General features: G+C 35.7%; 1 protein-coding gene across 3 annotated transcripts; it reads left to right on the top strand.

Annotated features, from left to right (window-relative positions):
• Positions 1 to 211: 211 nt before the first annotated feature.
• SLC35A5 (solute carrier family 35 member A5) lies at positions 212 to 15481 on the top strand. Of its 3 annotated transcripts, none has more exons than XR_014175374.1 (8): positions 212 to 491; positions 2556 to 2708; positions 3497 to 3595; positions 4424 to 4557; positions 6403 to 6470; positions 7151 to 7940; positions 10240 to 10362; positions 11092 to 15481. XR_014175374.1 is itself a non-coding variant. In XM_081952925.1 (7 exons), the coding sequence occupies exons 2-7, from the start codon at positions 2579 to 2581 to the stop codon at positions 10306 to 10308; spliced, it is 1290 nt and encodes a 429-aa protein (XP_081809051.1). In that variant the 5' UTR covers positions 212 to 491; positions 2556 to 2578; the 3' UTR covers positions 10309 to 15481. The 3 variants fall into 3 exon arrangements, 1 of the variants encoding a protein (XP_081809051.1); XR_014175375.1 differs by having other exon boundaries at positions 10240 to 12614; positions 12650 to 15481; XM_081952925.1 differs by having other exon boundaries at positions 10240 to 15481.
• The last annotated feature ends 133 nt before the right edge of the window (positions 15482 to 15614 follow it).

Genomic DNA, 15614 nt, shown 5'->3' with positions numbered 1-15614 from the left:
GTGAATTCTCTTGACATGTGACCTGCTAGATATCCGCCCCGCCCTTTTTTTTCCGCCCGGCGGCATCCTCACAAACTGCGCCTGCGTGGGAATAGAGACCTGAGTTTGTGGCTGAATCGCATCACCCATAGATCTACGTCTTTGTACTTTGTTTACTTGGCTTGTGCGTCACACGTCTCCAGGGTGGTATATCTAGATTGACCCATGTGTCCCACTTGTACCGCTGTAAGATAATGCTTAAACGGGTATCAGAGCAGCGCTCGACGGCTACTTCTTGCCAGTTTTCGAAAGTCTTTAGCCTATACGTTTCTTAGCTCTATGGATGCCGTTTCATTCGAGTCACTGCGCATGCTTCTCCACCGGGTGCATCATGGGAGAAAGGAGGCGGCTGGGAAGTGCCGGCTCGCCTTCTCAACTCTGCGCGTGCGTGCCTGAGTGGCAGGTAGACTAAGGCAAGGGGGCGATGCCCGGAGAAGATTCGCAGCTGCCAGGTAACCGAATCTTTGGCTAAAGGTTTAGGGCAGATGGGATGGAGCGCTGCTCCTATGTGGCACAATTTTTTAAAGCCTGCTCTTTTGGGGGGAATTGCAGCTCCATCAAGAAGGGAAATGGGAGCTCCATCGTTTGATTCTCGCTCAGTTGTATGGGCTCCAGAGTCCTAAGCCAGAAAAAAACGGGCTTTTTGGCAAACCATTGCATGTGCCAGGCTCGTGGTGGCTTCCAGTTGTGTCAGATTTCAGCCTCTATTACTTCCAGTTGGGCTAGACAGCTGTGCATCTGGAAGGCAAAGAATTAGTGCAGGGTGTTTTACAGTGGCTGAGGCTTGGTTCACACATGTTAAACCATCGTTTGATTAACTATCATTTGTTGTTTTGTCGATTAACTTACATTTCACTTGGTTTTCGCTGTGCGTAGGCTAAGATGTGGGCTGTGTAGCTAACTGTCTTTATTGAATAAACCCAATGTATACAACAACCCACTGTTATAAATAGTCTTAGGTGTGATGGCTTGGTATCTCAATTGGCTAAACATGGCATTTCATTCACAACTATATTTGCAAAGCACTGTGGTACAACAAGGATATTCCACGCCTCTTCACTACCATCTTCATGTTGGATCTTAAACCATTGGCTGCTTCTTTTAGACCAGTGGTTCCCAACCTTTTTTTGGCCATGTCCCAAATCCTAATGCCCACCCTATGGCATATGATTCTTACTTTACTCAAAAAGTGAACTCTACTCACAAGGAGGAAACCTAAAAGGCCATTAATTTGGTTTAAACAAGGTTCAAATCGCCCCCATTAAAAATCAAATTGCCCCCTCCACATGGGCCCCACGTTGGAAACCATTATTTGAGACAATCTCAAGGAATGTACACCTTGAATGTAAATTGACACAGCATAAATTATTGTGTACTACCGGTATTAATTATAAAAACCTATTGAAATTATAGGACAATATATTCTAGGTACGCATTTAACTAGAATAAGTCTAACCTGTTGCCTTTTGAATCTTAGAGATAGTGCTGATGTAATTATATTGAAACCCTTGTATTAAAGAAGAAATTAATACTTTATTTCCAGTGATTTTTAAGAGTTGCTATAAAGATGTTGAGAGATTATTGCCTTTTGAGGTTGACCTCCCTTCATTATATGCTTGGCAACACATACAAAGGAAATGTGTATTAACTGAACAGTATGTCTTGCACTTCTGTCCTGTGCTAAATGGAACCTTATGGGGGGTTTTGCGCTGACATTTAAAGTAACTTGTAGAATAAAAAAATAAAAAAACATGCATATTGTGGTCACCAAAGTCACACAAGCTAATGCTACTTTTTTATGAGGTGGTAATAACAGAATCTCACAAGTCTGAATGCACTTCTCCCCTCCCTCCTTCTGCCCCTTTATCTTTGTTAGAATTTAAGAGGATTTTGTGGAAAATGCTTACTCAGATTGCAGATCTGGCCTGGACTTAAGTTTCTTTTATCTTACCATTGTGTTGGTTACAATTATTCCTTCTGCCTATTGCATTGATAAACTCTTCCCTAAAAGCTCTATCTCAAAATCCTGGTAGAAAAGTTAGCTTCTCCAAACAATGAATAGTTCAGCAGTTGTATCATTTACTTTAGAATAAAACAAGCAAAGAGATATAACTGGGGGGAAAATCTGAGATTATTTTAGCATATTTAAATATGATGCATGGTGAAACCAATACTTAATTTCTTTTTTTAACTAATATTCCTATTCCACTATTGTAGAAGGTGATGCCTACAATTGATAATAAATTTCAGGAGAGTATTGTGGTGTGTTCGATTGCTTCAGTTGAAATGTGTTATTCAGTAAGGACTAAATATAAGATGCATCAAGATCAGGGAACATTTTTTATTAATTTTATGATAGTACTACATTTAAAGGGTTTACTAAAATAGTACTCACGCATACCATAAATAAAGGCCGCTAAATTTATGTTTAATGCCTCAGAAAAATATGCATTACAAAAGGACATTTGTAATTTAAAGGACATACCTGATATAGTGTTTTGCTTTGTGGTTCAAAGTGCACTGACAACACAGCAACAGCATGGATTCCAAATGTTGCAGTCAGTCTGCTCGATGGTCCAAGTCAGCAATTTATACACTGCTTCTAGGAGGTACCTTTGTTACATTGGGTTCAAGTCGTATCCTTTTGATGAAATACTCTGTCAATGAAGGTATGTTGGAATACGTATTTCTGTATAGATACCACCTGAATTTGTTGGCATGCTCTTTGCTGGTCTATGACATGGAGTTAAAATAATTAGGTTTTGTAGAGTCTTGATTGCTTTTCATAATTGTTTTTCAATATGAGTTTGGTTCCCATAGCCATTTTAGTAAAGAACATATATTTCATATAGTCAGAAACTCTTTTATGACATCAAATACAGCACTGAAGCACTTTCTGTTAGCGATCTAGTCAAGTGAAAAAGCATACAGTACTACACAATTAGGATCAGAACACTAATTTATAGTACAAAAATGCCTCAACTTTGAATTTCACTCCCTGAAACCCCTTATTTACCAAAATCAGAATAGAACTGGAAGGGACCTTAGAAGTCTTCTAGTCCAACTCCTGCTCAAGCAGGAGACCCTCTACCATTTCAGACAAATGTCTGTCCAGTCTTTTCATAAAAACCTCCAGTAACGAAGCACTCACAACTTCTGAAGGCAAACTATTCCACTGGTTAATTGTCCTCACTGTTAGAATGTTTCTCCTAAGTATTGAAAATGTTAATGCTAAAATATTTAAAAATACCAAATATTTTCCAAAAGAAGAAGATATATTTTAATTCTTTCTTTTTTATGAAAAATTCTTATCTGGATATAAAAGTAGAGATTTTCTTAAATACATATTGTTGAATGTACATTTCTGTATTGGCTGCCTGTTGTAGTGTTTTTACTTTATTTAAGGTTAATATTTAATATATGCAATATTCATGTGAGTTCTCTAAATATTTTTCAGATAATAAGTATGATTATCTTCCTGCAACTGTGAATGTGTGCTCAGAATTAGTTAAGCTTGTACTTTGCTTGATAATGGCTCTCTGGGTAATCAGAAAAGGTAAGCTGCTAGAGCTAAATTGTTATGATATTTAGGTTTGAAGGATAAAGTATATGTAATTTCTAGGGAGGATATTTTCTTTGGGGAGGCTGGTAATAAAAAATAAAGGGGAGGTAAAGTATATCATGAATTATCTCTGGAAAAATGAAATGAAAAATAGGAACATTACGTTGGAGAAATTAAAAGGCATATTTTGAATATTGTATTCTATTGTAACAAAATCACATTAATTAATTTACTTACAGAAGTAATATAAATCCTAAATTCTGCAGATGATTGAGGAATTTGAGATACTAAATTAAATTAAAAATGTTGCTGAAAAATGTCTGGTATATGTATGTGAATATAATTTATTTTAGTGCTTAATGTTTTTATTCATAGCTGTTGATTTTTAAATTATTAAATTTAAAATGTTAAGATAATTAAACTATATTTAAATTATTAAGAAAAAATATAATTTTAATTTTTTTAAAAAGGTTATTGGAATAGAGAGTGTTTAAAGCAGCCTTCAACTTGACCGCACAAGATGATTTAACACCCAAATGAAACATAAATTATGTTTAATTTACAAAGAAAATAAGAAAATTATAGCGATCAGAGATCAAAATTTCAATTTGAATATCATTCAAAATCTTTCTAAGAAAGCCTGGTAAAGTTTCATATCGGTGTTTAATAAGGAAGCTTCCAATTTTAAATTTCTTAAGGAGTTTGTCTATAGTGCTTTGTTCTTTTTAAAATCAACAATAATAATGTGTGATGAGACAGTGTAGATATGTACTGATAATTAAATGCATTGAACTATTTTTCATCTTCCTTTTTCTTTTTTAGGAGGATATTCCCATAGTGGATTTGGCTGCAGCTCTTGGAGGCAATTGTATAGCTATATAAAGTGGTCAATTCCAGCTTTTCTTTATTTTTTAGATAATCTGATTGTCTTCTATGTGTTGTCCTATCTTGAACCAGTAAGTATCACTTCAGAAATGCAGAATAGTCTCTATGTGTTCTAATGGAAAGTGAATATATCTTTATCATATTAAGTGTTTATATCAAATTTCAGTTATTTTAGGAGATTATAGGTAGGATTACTTCCTGCTGAATAGTATTTCAATAGTTGAGTTGATATTTTAGAGATGTTATGTTCAGTATGAGCTATAATATAAGCAGAATACAAATTTCATGGGCTAGATGACTGTATTCAATTCTTAAGTTTTGTCAGTGCTTTCATAAATCTTTCAGATGAAAAATCTGTATTGTAAAGAGTGTTTTCAATTGTTAGTACATAAATTTGTGTATGAAGCATAACATATAAGTAATCCCAAGGAAATTAAAGTAAATGTTTTAATTAGAGCCAGTAAACTTTAGTTAACCAGAATCCATTGAACATTGGCTTAGCGTGAGATTAGGTAGTCCTTGGGTTACAATAATTGAGTCTGGAATTTCCGTGGCTAAGTGAAGTGGTTGTTAGATGAATTATCACATGACTGTTAGTAACAGAAGTTCCTGTAGTCCTAGTTGCAGTTGTTAGGCCAGGACTGTGCCATTGTTAAGACAGGATCTCATGCTTCTCCTGCCCTACCATGATCCTTTCTGCTTCAGCTTCCCATCTTTGCCCTATTCGCCGCCCTGCACTCTGTCATCACTTGCCTCTGCCACCCCCAGCTGACCTTTGCTGTCTTGGTCTCCCACTGCTGAGAAGGCATGCCTAGCTGAGGCAGCTGGTGATGGGAGGGGTGCAGTGGCAGGATTAGGCCGCAGAGTGCACAGTGGCCAAAAGGGCAGAAGAGGGGTGGGGGTGGGAGGAAGAGATAGGGGTGGGGGTGGAATTGAAGTGCACTCTGCAGTCATAAATGCGAGCAAAGCTGCTAAGCATCTGAATTTTGATCATGTGACCACAAGGGCCTTGGCAACAGCTGGAACTTTGAAGACTGGTTGTAACTACCATTCGTTCAGCGCTGTTATAACTTTGAATAGTCACTGAATGATCTGAGGACTACTTATAAGTATTTTGCATTTTTGATGCTTAGGAGTAATTTGGGGGTGCGTACATATTTTCATGATAGTGTCAAAAGTCTGAAGACAGTTTTACTTATAAGGACAAGAACAGTGTTGCAAGAAATAGGGTTGAATGTAGTTTTATGATTTATAAAGATGGGAATGAATGCTGGCTACTTTCAATATGACAGACTGATTTCCATTTGCAAAGGAGATCTTTGATCTTCTCTGGTTCCTTCCATCCACTCCTCCACATCAGGTTTGCCCTAGAGCAGGTTTGAGAGGAATCACTACTCATTTTGATTAACCAGTAGGTTCAAAGGAGGGAAACTATTTCTCACATTCTTCTCACTTTCTCTTTCTACTCAAATGGAAATCAAGATTTTCTCTATAGAATACCATATAGTGAAAGTCATAAACTGAACAAATTATGATTATCTCACCAAATGTCCTTTAATTAATTGGAATCTGCCATTCAAGATGAAATATATGAAAAGAGTATCTCTTGTCATTTATGAACACCTCTAATGGCAAAGAACCTTCCATCGACAGAAAGAAAGCATTAAAACATTGGTCAATAATTTGGGGAATAAATGTTAAGGTTTTGTTTTTCTGCTTGATTCTATGAAATATAGGAATGCTTGCTTTCAGGACCTCTCTAGACAGTGATTGGTTTTTTAAAATAAAAGTGCTGTTTAGCTCAATAAAATTTGGTTCCACAAACCATCATGCATTAAGGAGATAGTACGCTAGTGGATATCTTATTTTTAGGCTGCATTGGACTTGTAACATAATATCTCTTCTTCTTTTTCTAGGCGATGGCGGTTCTGTTCTCAAATTTTGTTATCATAACAACAGCTCTTCTATTCAGAATAGTGCTGAAGTGAGTAATTATGGAAACATGTTATCTTTTGTCATTTCTTTGTTTCCTCAAAGTTCTCTTCTGAAGCAATTTTAAACAAAGCTCTAAAGGTGATGAAAATTAAAAGCACACCCAAAACGATTAATAATATTACTACTATTGTCTAATAATACTAATAATACTACTATTGTCATTTGTTAATGAATACATAGCTATTGAGTTTGGTGTACTTTCTGTGGTTTCATTTTGTTAATGACTCAAAAGGCAGTCCTAAATATGTTAATCTTATCAAACTGGCTCATACTTGCATTTGCTCTCCCAAATGGTTGTTTTCAAAGACATTATGTTCTAATATTTACTTACATAGTGTAGGGTATTGTTGGAAGAACAATAGCTGCCCATAGTTGTCTGGAACTGCAAGATGGGAAGCATATAAATGTAATAAATAAATAAGTGAAAGAACATTGGCACAGCTTCAGTAGATACAAAATAATTCAGTGTGCAGAGTCAATCATCCTGTTAGGTATAAGAGGCATTGTAAGCATTTGGCTTTCAATATTATTGCCCAAAGAATGTTTCCTCATATGATACTAGAACAGAAGTCACACTGCTGCCTTGCAAAAGAAGTTAACTCTTTCCCCCCCTTACCTATTATTTGTGCTTCTTTGAATCAACGTACATCATTTTTCTTCTCCATGCAGGCGGCAGGTCTCCTGGGTGCAATGGGCCTCTTTGCTGATTCTGTTCCTATCTATTGTAGCTCTGACTGCAGGGACAGGAAGCAACGAGCATAGCTTGGCTGTGCATGGATTTCATCATGACATTTTTCTCAGCCATTCAAACAGTTGCCTGCAGTATACCAAATCAGAAGAAGAATGTTGGGGGAAAGAGAACTGCACTCTTAGATGGTCCTTCCCTGGCTTTACCTGGAATGTCACAACTACGGCAGGACCCATGAAGACAGTTCGTCTTGGACTAGGGCATCTGCTCATACTAGTGCAGTGTTTTATTTCAGCATTAGCCAACATCTACAATGAAAAAATACTGAAAGAAGGAGGCCAATTCAGTGAAAACATCTTTGTGCAGAATACCAAGCTGTACCTCTTTGGAGCTATGTTTAATGCTCTGATGCTAAGCTTCCGCCCTGAAAACAGGCGCCGGATTGAGTATTGTGGTTTTTTCTATGGCCACAACATATTCTCCGTGGCCCTTATTTTTGTCACTGCCTTCCTTGGGCTCTCCGTGGCCTTCATTCTGAAGTTCCGAGACAACATGTTTCATGTTTTGACGGCACAAGTTACAACAGTGATCATCACCACTGTGTCAGTTTTTGTATTTGACTTTAAGCCTTCCATGGAGTTCTTCTTGGAAGCACCTGTAGTTCTTTTGTCTATATTTATCTATCACTCCAGCGGCCCTCGTTGTACGGAACACACTGTTCAGTGGGAAAGGGGCAAACATAATGGAGGTGCATGGGAGCGCTCTAGTGGGGTAAGGTTTGAAAGGTTTCCTTTATAGATACTCTGTGGGCCAATTGATTTCAGTGCACACCTCTGATTGTGATGTGAATATAAATGTTTGCCATCATTGTCAAAATAGCATTATACTGTTAGTAGGTACAATAGCCCTTGGTTATGATTGCATGTTGAGTGATCACTCAAACTTACAACAACACTAAAAAAAATAATTTGACTATTTTTGGACCCATGATGGTCTTAGTATCCTTATGGTCATATAAACATGATTGCAGCACTTGATAACGGGGGAATTTTTACAGTGGTTACAGAGTCCTCAAGTCACGTGATTGCTGTTTGCGAACTTCACAATCGGCTTTCAACAAGCAAAGCCAATGAGGAAGCTGGCAACGAGCCTTAAGTTGAGTTCACATGACATCACACTTAGTGACCACAGGTGATTCACTCAATGGCTGCAGTGGAGCTGGTGTAAATTGGTCGTGGTCATGTCATGTTTCACTTAATAACTGTGTCACTTCGCAATGGAGTAGTCGGACCCATCTGTGGTTGTTAAGTGAGGATTACCTATGCTTCTGCTTCCTTTATATTTGTTTGCTTATTAGAGTGCGTCCAAATGACATGCTAACTTTTACAGTTTGTTATGAATGCATCCAATTAAGTTAGTTATGGCCCTGTGTAGCTGCTGAAGAAATCTGTACATATAACTGGATGCACTCACAGCAAACTATAAAGGAAAGTCATGCTATGTTGAAACATGTTGTTGGGCAGTCCTGGTAAAGTAGTTGCTGCACTCTTAGAATGTAGTAGAAAACACTGCTATTTTTTTCTGCCTATTTTGAAAAATTGTTCTTTTTGGGGAGGGGGAAACAGCAGAGAAACACTTCTATGTGCTGACCCAAAGAGCTACTGCTCTTTGCAATAAAGGATGTGGTTCATTCAGAAAACTAGAATGGAGGCTGTGCCCTTGCTGGAAGCTGCTTAGTCTTACTGCGGTATCCCGCTATGAGCCATTTCTTTCCTTTGCATTTGCAATATTTGTGTTCCCTAATCACATCACACTAGATTTGGGATGTGCATCTCTCTGGGATCCAGAATCATTTGACGACATGATATAAATCAAAGCATTTTGGGGCATTCCATTTTGTCGCAGGTTTTCAACTTAAAATCCTAGTGTCCCAAGAAGTTTACAATAGTATAGTGTGATTTTAGTGAACTTTTTAAAGGAATATTTTGTATTTTTCAGATACATTCCTTATTAACACTAAAGTGCATTTTTAGAATAGTTTTGAATGTATAAAGTTCTTTTTTTCAATGTATTTGTGGCTATTTGCTTAGCTTTCTATTGAATTGAAGTGATTTTTTTTTAAAAAGATTGAACACCAGAGGGCACAAGTGACAAACAAGGTGCACTTATGATGTGTTCATGGGTATGCTTCAAGCATATTTGAATAAATATGTAGATTGTATGCAAAAGTTAATATATTAATGTGTATGTATTTGTGAAAGTAAATATATATAATTTTCATGTGAATTTGTAAATTCATTAAGCCTAAAAAAAGCAACAAATTTTTTACTAACTTTCTTTTGGCTTCACTTGAAAAGATTTCAGAATTGGACTTATTTGGTTTCTCTTTTTTCCAAATTTTTGCCTGGTGCCATTCCAAAAAATATGTAATATAGATTAAATAAATATATTTGACGAACATTTGACAAGGTCAAATTCCTGCTCTTTTCTACATGGGTAAATATTTTGCATGGCATATAAAATACATAATTGTTATGAAAGAAGAGAACAATGCTTTTCAAAGTGACTGATTAGGAAGGACTTAATATTGTGTAGATGTATATATTGCAGGGTCAGGCCTTCATAATGCACTAAATTGTATTTATTAGTTATGACATAGTCGTGTGACAAGGATATAAAAAATTGGAGCCCATGGCTCATGTATGACTCACCAGTAACTTTTTTTGCAAGTTCCAGATCCTATACTAGAATTGACCGAACTGTCTAGTGGTAATTTGGAGTGATAACGTAAGAACTCTCCTAGTTAGGATCCTGGTAGAGCTTCTAGTCAACAAAAGTTGTACTTCCTATCTCTGATATAATTAACAAAGGTAACTTAAGTTGTAATCCAGTTCCAATGAAAGAAACACTATTACAGGACAAGGACTAATGAAGTTCTACTACCACAATAGAGCCAATACCAAAAGTAGCTATGCTTCAAATTATGGTAAACATTAGACAAATGATGTAATCTATCCATTTAAGGACTTGTTTATTAATTTTTCACTTATCTTCCCTTTATTTTCTATAGGATGGAGAAGAACTTGAAAGACTCACCAAACCAGGCAGTGATCATGATTCAGATGAGGAGGCCTTATAGCAAATGGTGGTCACAACTAAAATTTGGAGGAGATCGGCTGGACGTTCATACCAAGTAGATAATGGGAGGAGGCCTTTGCCAATTCACAAAATATCTCCTATAAGTAACATAATCAGGCATAAAGCACAAAATTACTAGAATGTAACCAGCAGTCCTCCAACCCACCCCAATCATTCATGAATTTTCTGTTCCAACTCTTCCATCTGGTTGTGGAAGGCTCTTTCCCAGCATAGAATGTGAGGGCAGGAAACTTTTTCACAGCGGAAGTGGTGGAAATCTCTTACTGTTTTCACTGAGGTGGGATTTTTGTTTTAAAAAAATCAAGTTCTGCTGATATTTTAACTACTCACCAAACAAAGGGTATTAGGGTGGGCTTAGAACAATCGATGGAGGTTATAATTTCTCCTAATCCTCATGACTATGCACTACTAATAGTGTTGAAGACCATACACCTCTGAGTATTAAATGCAATTGAAATTTTGGGGAGATCTACAGTACATATTCTTGCCAACTGGATGATAGCAGGATAGTTTTCCTATTTACAAATTACTATTCACATAATCAGTCATAAAGCACTGATTTATTAGAATGCTATCAAAATATTAATTGCTGGAAATTATTGCAGGGCAATCATTGTCCTTTTCTTCTGATAGTAGACTTCCCATAGGCAACTAGTTGGTCATTGTTGAAAATAGGATACTGGAGTGAGTTTTTATGTGATCCAGCAGAACTGCTCATGCTTCTGTGTACTTGATCTTCTAAAATGAAGATTTATTTTTGCAGCAAGAGTCATTGGAATTCAGAAGATTTGGCTGCAGAAGGGGAAGCATCATTTTGAACCATGTATTTTGAGACAGCTGGGGGTTTTTTCCACCTTAAAATAAAGAGACTGGAGTGCTAATGCTGACCAAAATATCTCAGTTCAAAGATGTGAGAGAAGAATTTAGTGATGGAATTATGGAAGGTACCATTTTGTGGAAATCCAGAAGCAAAGTCTTCAAAATATTGCATACCACAAATAAAGAGATAAATGGTAACATTTCTTATGTGTAAAATGTACTTTACCCTTTAAGCTTCGGAAAATATTGTTGCCATCTTGTATTGTATGCCTTGGGTACCATGTAAATCATCAATCTTTTTATATGACTACCCCTGTGATATCCAGTGTTAAAATCTGCATATGTTTGAGCCTTAAAATTACAGTAATTAGGATATCATTTGAATATGAAAACCAGTATTTGGGCACCTAGTATTTCTTCTAAGTGCTACCATCACAATTCAGATGAGTTATCCAACTGATGGATCCATTAAATGAATAGGAAATTAATAACATTACCTTTTAGCCATTTTGCACATTTCTGTACAATTTGGGTACTATTTTTACTTTTGCTACATTAAAAAATAGATGAATTGTATATTTAAGCATAAAATGTAAGATTACTTCTTTCAAAATATTCTAACTGGATCATCCTTCCAGGATAATGCAAAACAGGATCCAGAAAGATATATTGTTCCAAGTATTTATTCATTCTTAGCCAATGTAGTTAAAGGGATGAAGGGAATTGCACTCTTAACATCTGAGGGTTGGGTGATAAAGCTTTCTACTTCTAGTATAAACAATGTAACACTGGATAAAACTGCATTTATCTCCTTTTACATGCATATTGTTCACAAGCTGTGTATTCCAAATGAATTACTTTCCCTGGTAAATAAGTGATGTGCAACTATCCCATGTTGGTGCTATACAAATACTCCCATCTTTTCTGACTAATTTATTCAGTTACTAACCTTGATGGTTAATTGCAATCCAATAATACATGGAAGTCAACAGTTTGGAGAAGAATCTTTTATGGCATGTGGGCCAGGAAAATTTGTAATCCAGTATTTCTTAAACTTTAATGGAAATTTTAAATATGGGGCATCTTTTATATCAGGTAATGCCTTTAAGATTTTGGTCATATCTAGGTTATGTACTAGGAATGTCGATTCCTTAAAGAAAAGTTACCTACCCTATAAATGTTTCCTAAGCTTTCAGCTTGGAAGTAGCAAATTGGAGTGTCTCCCTTGGATTGTCTTTGATATTCAGTCTTTTGTACGCATTCATGTTTGTGTTAAGTTCCATAAAAGGCAAAAGAAGTACAGGCATAAAATGCAGTGCAACATAAAAAGTTTGTGCTGATATATATTTAAAGGTGTTACAATATTTTGCATGCAAAATATTCTGTGGATACGATAAAGAAATTTCTGTTTTTCCGGCATTGAGATTCAGTTTTGGAGCGGAAATGTATAAAGAAAATGGTACAATTGTATTTAAGACATTTAGCAACTGTCACATACAGAGAATTCTAAATTATATAAAACAATGCTTGAATTGTAATGTGAAGTTTCACTTCAGTTTAAATTTTAAGTTTAAGATTCATTTGTAAAGATGTCTGCAGGGGCAAGAATTAATATTGAGAAATTATTGGAAAGTATGAAAATGCTAGGCAAATATTCCAATTATGGTTATTGTGTTGATATAAGGTGGTTCTATTATTTGTTTTTGTAACATTTAATTGATATTTTTCTGTAATATCGCTATCACACTGGAACCTGGTATAATGAAGTATCCCTTTGACCCTGCTTTATATTATGTTTATTGCATTTATTCAGAAATACTGTTTGAAGTAAGGATTACTTTTACCACCTTTATTGACGCAAGTATCCATTGTGCTTTTATTGATAGTCTCTGAAGAAGTAGTTCTAACATAACAGTGTTCCTTAACAGCAGTTGTTTAAATACAGTTGCAAGACAAACTTTGCCTAACTTACCTACCAGTGCCTGGAATAAATTACAATTGGGGGGTGATGGGTGATGGGTGAGTTGAGTTTCAATTGTTTTCCAAACCAGAAAAAAACTAGGCAAATGGATATTGATTTTATCCACACCAATAGAATTAGACACAGAAAAATTAATACTTTATAGTGACCAATTTCTAACTTTCCATAACAGTTAGAAAAACCGATATTCAAATACATATTTTTAAAAATTGCTAATATCATACATATATACTTATGCTCTCAATAACGTATGAATTTGTGCTGGACTTTTAATGGAGTCATTTAGGGTACATCAACTGTTGCCTCAACTACGTAATGCTACCCAACTTCAAGGTCTTGGATACCCTAGAAGTACCTGATCAAGCATTCCTGATATAATACATCCAAAGGATTATTATTATTGCCTGCATGGCTGTTGGGTTGGACATTGAGTACTTGAATGATTTTCTCCTGTGAAAATGATCTGAAAGGGTGTTTTCTAAATAGAATATACAAATATGTAAACAGTTAAATATTCATCTGTTCGCCAGTCTTCCTCGAAGGATTCCCCTTTTGCATTCATGTGTCCTGGCAGACTCATTTAGGGAACATATGTGTCCGCTAAATATGTGGTTTGTCTGTGTTTGAGAAAGAAATCTGCTTTGTTTGGCGCATGTGGAATTTAACAAGACATTTCTTGAAAGAAAATTCTGAAGGTTTTTTGCACTAGCGGTGTGTAAGGTTGATTTTTTTTTTTTGCAAATATCTAATTACAAAACAAAAATAAATAAAAACTGAGCTTGTCCAATGTAAAGCTGGTGTTGAACATTATTTTCAGTTGTGTCTTTTGATTGGTTTGGTCTTACTTATTTTAACATGACAGTTATTCCTAGCATGATGTTTTCAGGAAGTTTGAAATTGCTAGTTTTAGATTACATTACACTTAAAAGAAACAAAACAGAGAGAAAACTAACTTAATCATGTCCGGAAAAATTCCTCTCGCAAAACATTTGATAAATCTGCCTCGCATGTTTTGCAAGTTAACTTTTAATCACGTTTAGTGAAATTTTAAGATCATATATGGACTTCTTCCTGTTTTACAAGTTGCACATGAACATCAATTAAAACTCATCTTACTATTTAGATTTAGCTCACTATGTCTTCTTTGCCAATTTACACAAGTATTCTCCAATAGTCCATTCAGATTGGTATTGGCAGTGGTGATAAGGTATGTGCAGCTGCTTTTGAGGTTTCCTTCCTTTGGTATTGGACGACAGAAAAGCTAATTGTATCCATATATAGGACACTGCAGATTGAAGAGCTTTTGAATTCCAAGTTAAACCACATAAATTATTCCCTTTTCTTCTTTTCTGCCTAGGAAATAGAAACTGGGACAATACTATTTACTTTGGAACTGTTGGCCTTTAGGCCTCATGTAAGTTTCAGCAATTGCTATGATATATTAGGAAAAGGTTTTTCTGGCATGCTAAGATTTTTTTTTCTCATTGAGAAGTGTATATTGTACCTATATAGAGAAATGTTATACTTGTTTCCAAGTATAACTTGGTTGGTACATACAAAGTATAGATTATTATTTTATTTCTACCCCACCTTTATTATCGTTACAAAAAACTCAAGGTGGCAAACATACCTAACACAACTTCTTCCTTCTGTTTTCCACAACACAACAACAATCCCATGAGATGGGTTGGGCTGAGAGAGAGGGACTGGCCCAAAGATGTTAGGCAAAATAATATCTAACATTAATGCTTTTGCATTAAGGTTCTTCCCTGTGGCTTTGCTTAAATATATTGCTGGCTAAAAAGCTGAAATATCTTTTTAACCAGAAATATACTGAGGCATGAAGGCACAGTGGTTAAAATACAGTGTTGTAGTCTTAACTCTCCCCACTGCCAAGAGTTTGATCCTGACTGGCTTAAGGTTGATCCATCCTTCTATGCTTCTGAGATTGGTAAACTGAGGACCCAGATTTTTTGGGGGGGGCAATATGCTGACTCGTAAAGTGCTTAGAGAGTGCTGGAAAAGCATTATGAAGCGGTATATAAGTCTTGCTATTGCTAAAACTGAAGTCTTTGTTCTCTCAGATTTTCACTCAGAATCATAGACTATATTTAAATAGTTAACTCTAGACGCTCTTCAGATTGGTAATTGACAGAATCATATAGCGATGTCATGAACAAAGTCATTTTAGACAAAGCGTTTTTAAAAGTCATCTAGAAATCTTTTTCTGTAACAACTCTAATAAACCCTCCTGAAAAACTGCAGTGTGAAGATCATACTCTGCAACATAATTCACCATTTTTCTTCTTCAATAAAGATTCACAGTTTTCAAATATATATTTCCTGGGGGAATGGGAATGTAGTTAGACAAGAACTGATGTCTATTGTTTATGTTATATCTTACCTATCATACAATAATCACTATTAGAAAGGAGTTTTTTATTCTAAATATACATAGCACAAGGAAAATACCTCAAGTTAAAAGG

The sequence above is a fragment of the Natrix helvetica genome (assembly GCF_964273705.1).
Source record: "Natrix helvetica genome assembly, chromosome: 4".
Taxonomy (NCBI): Eukaryota; Metazoa; Chordata; class Lepidosauria; order Squamata; family Natricidae; genus Natrix; species Natrix helvetica.
The sequence above is the reverse complement of the archived record's forward strand: the minus strand, read 5'-3'. Positions and strand labels throughout refer to the sequence as shown.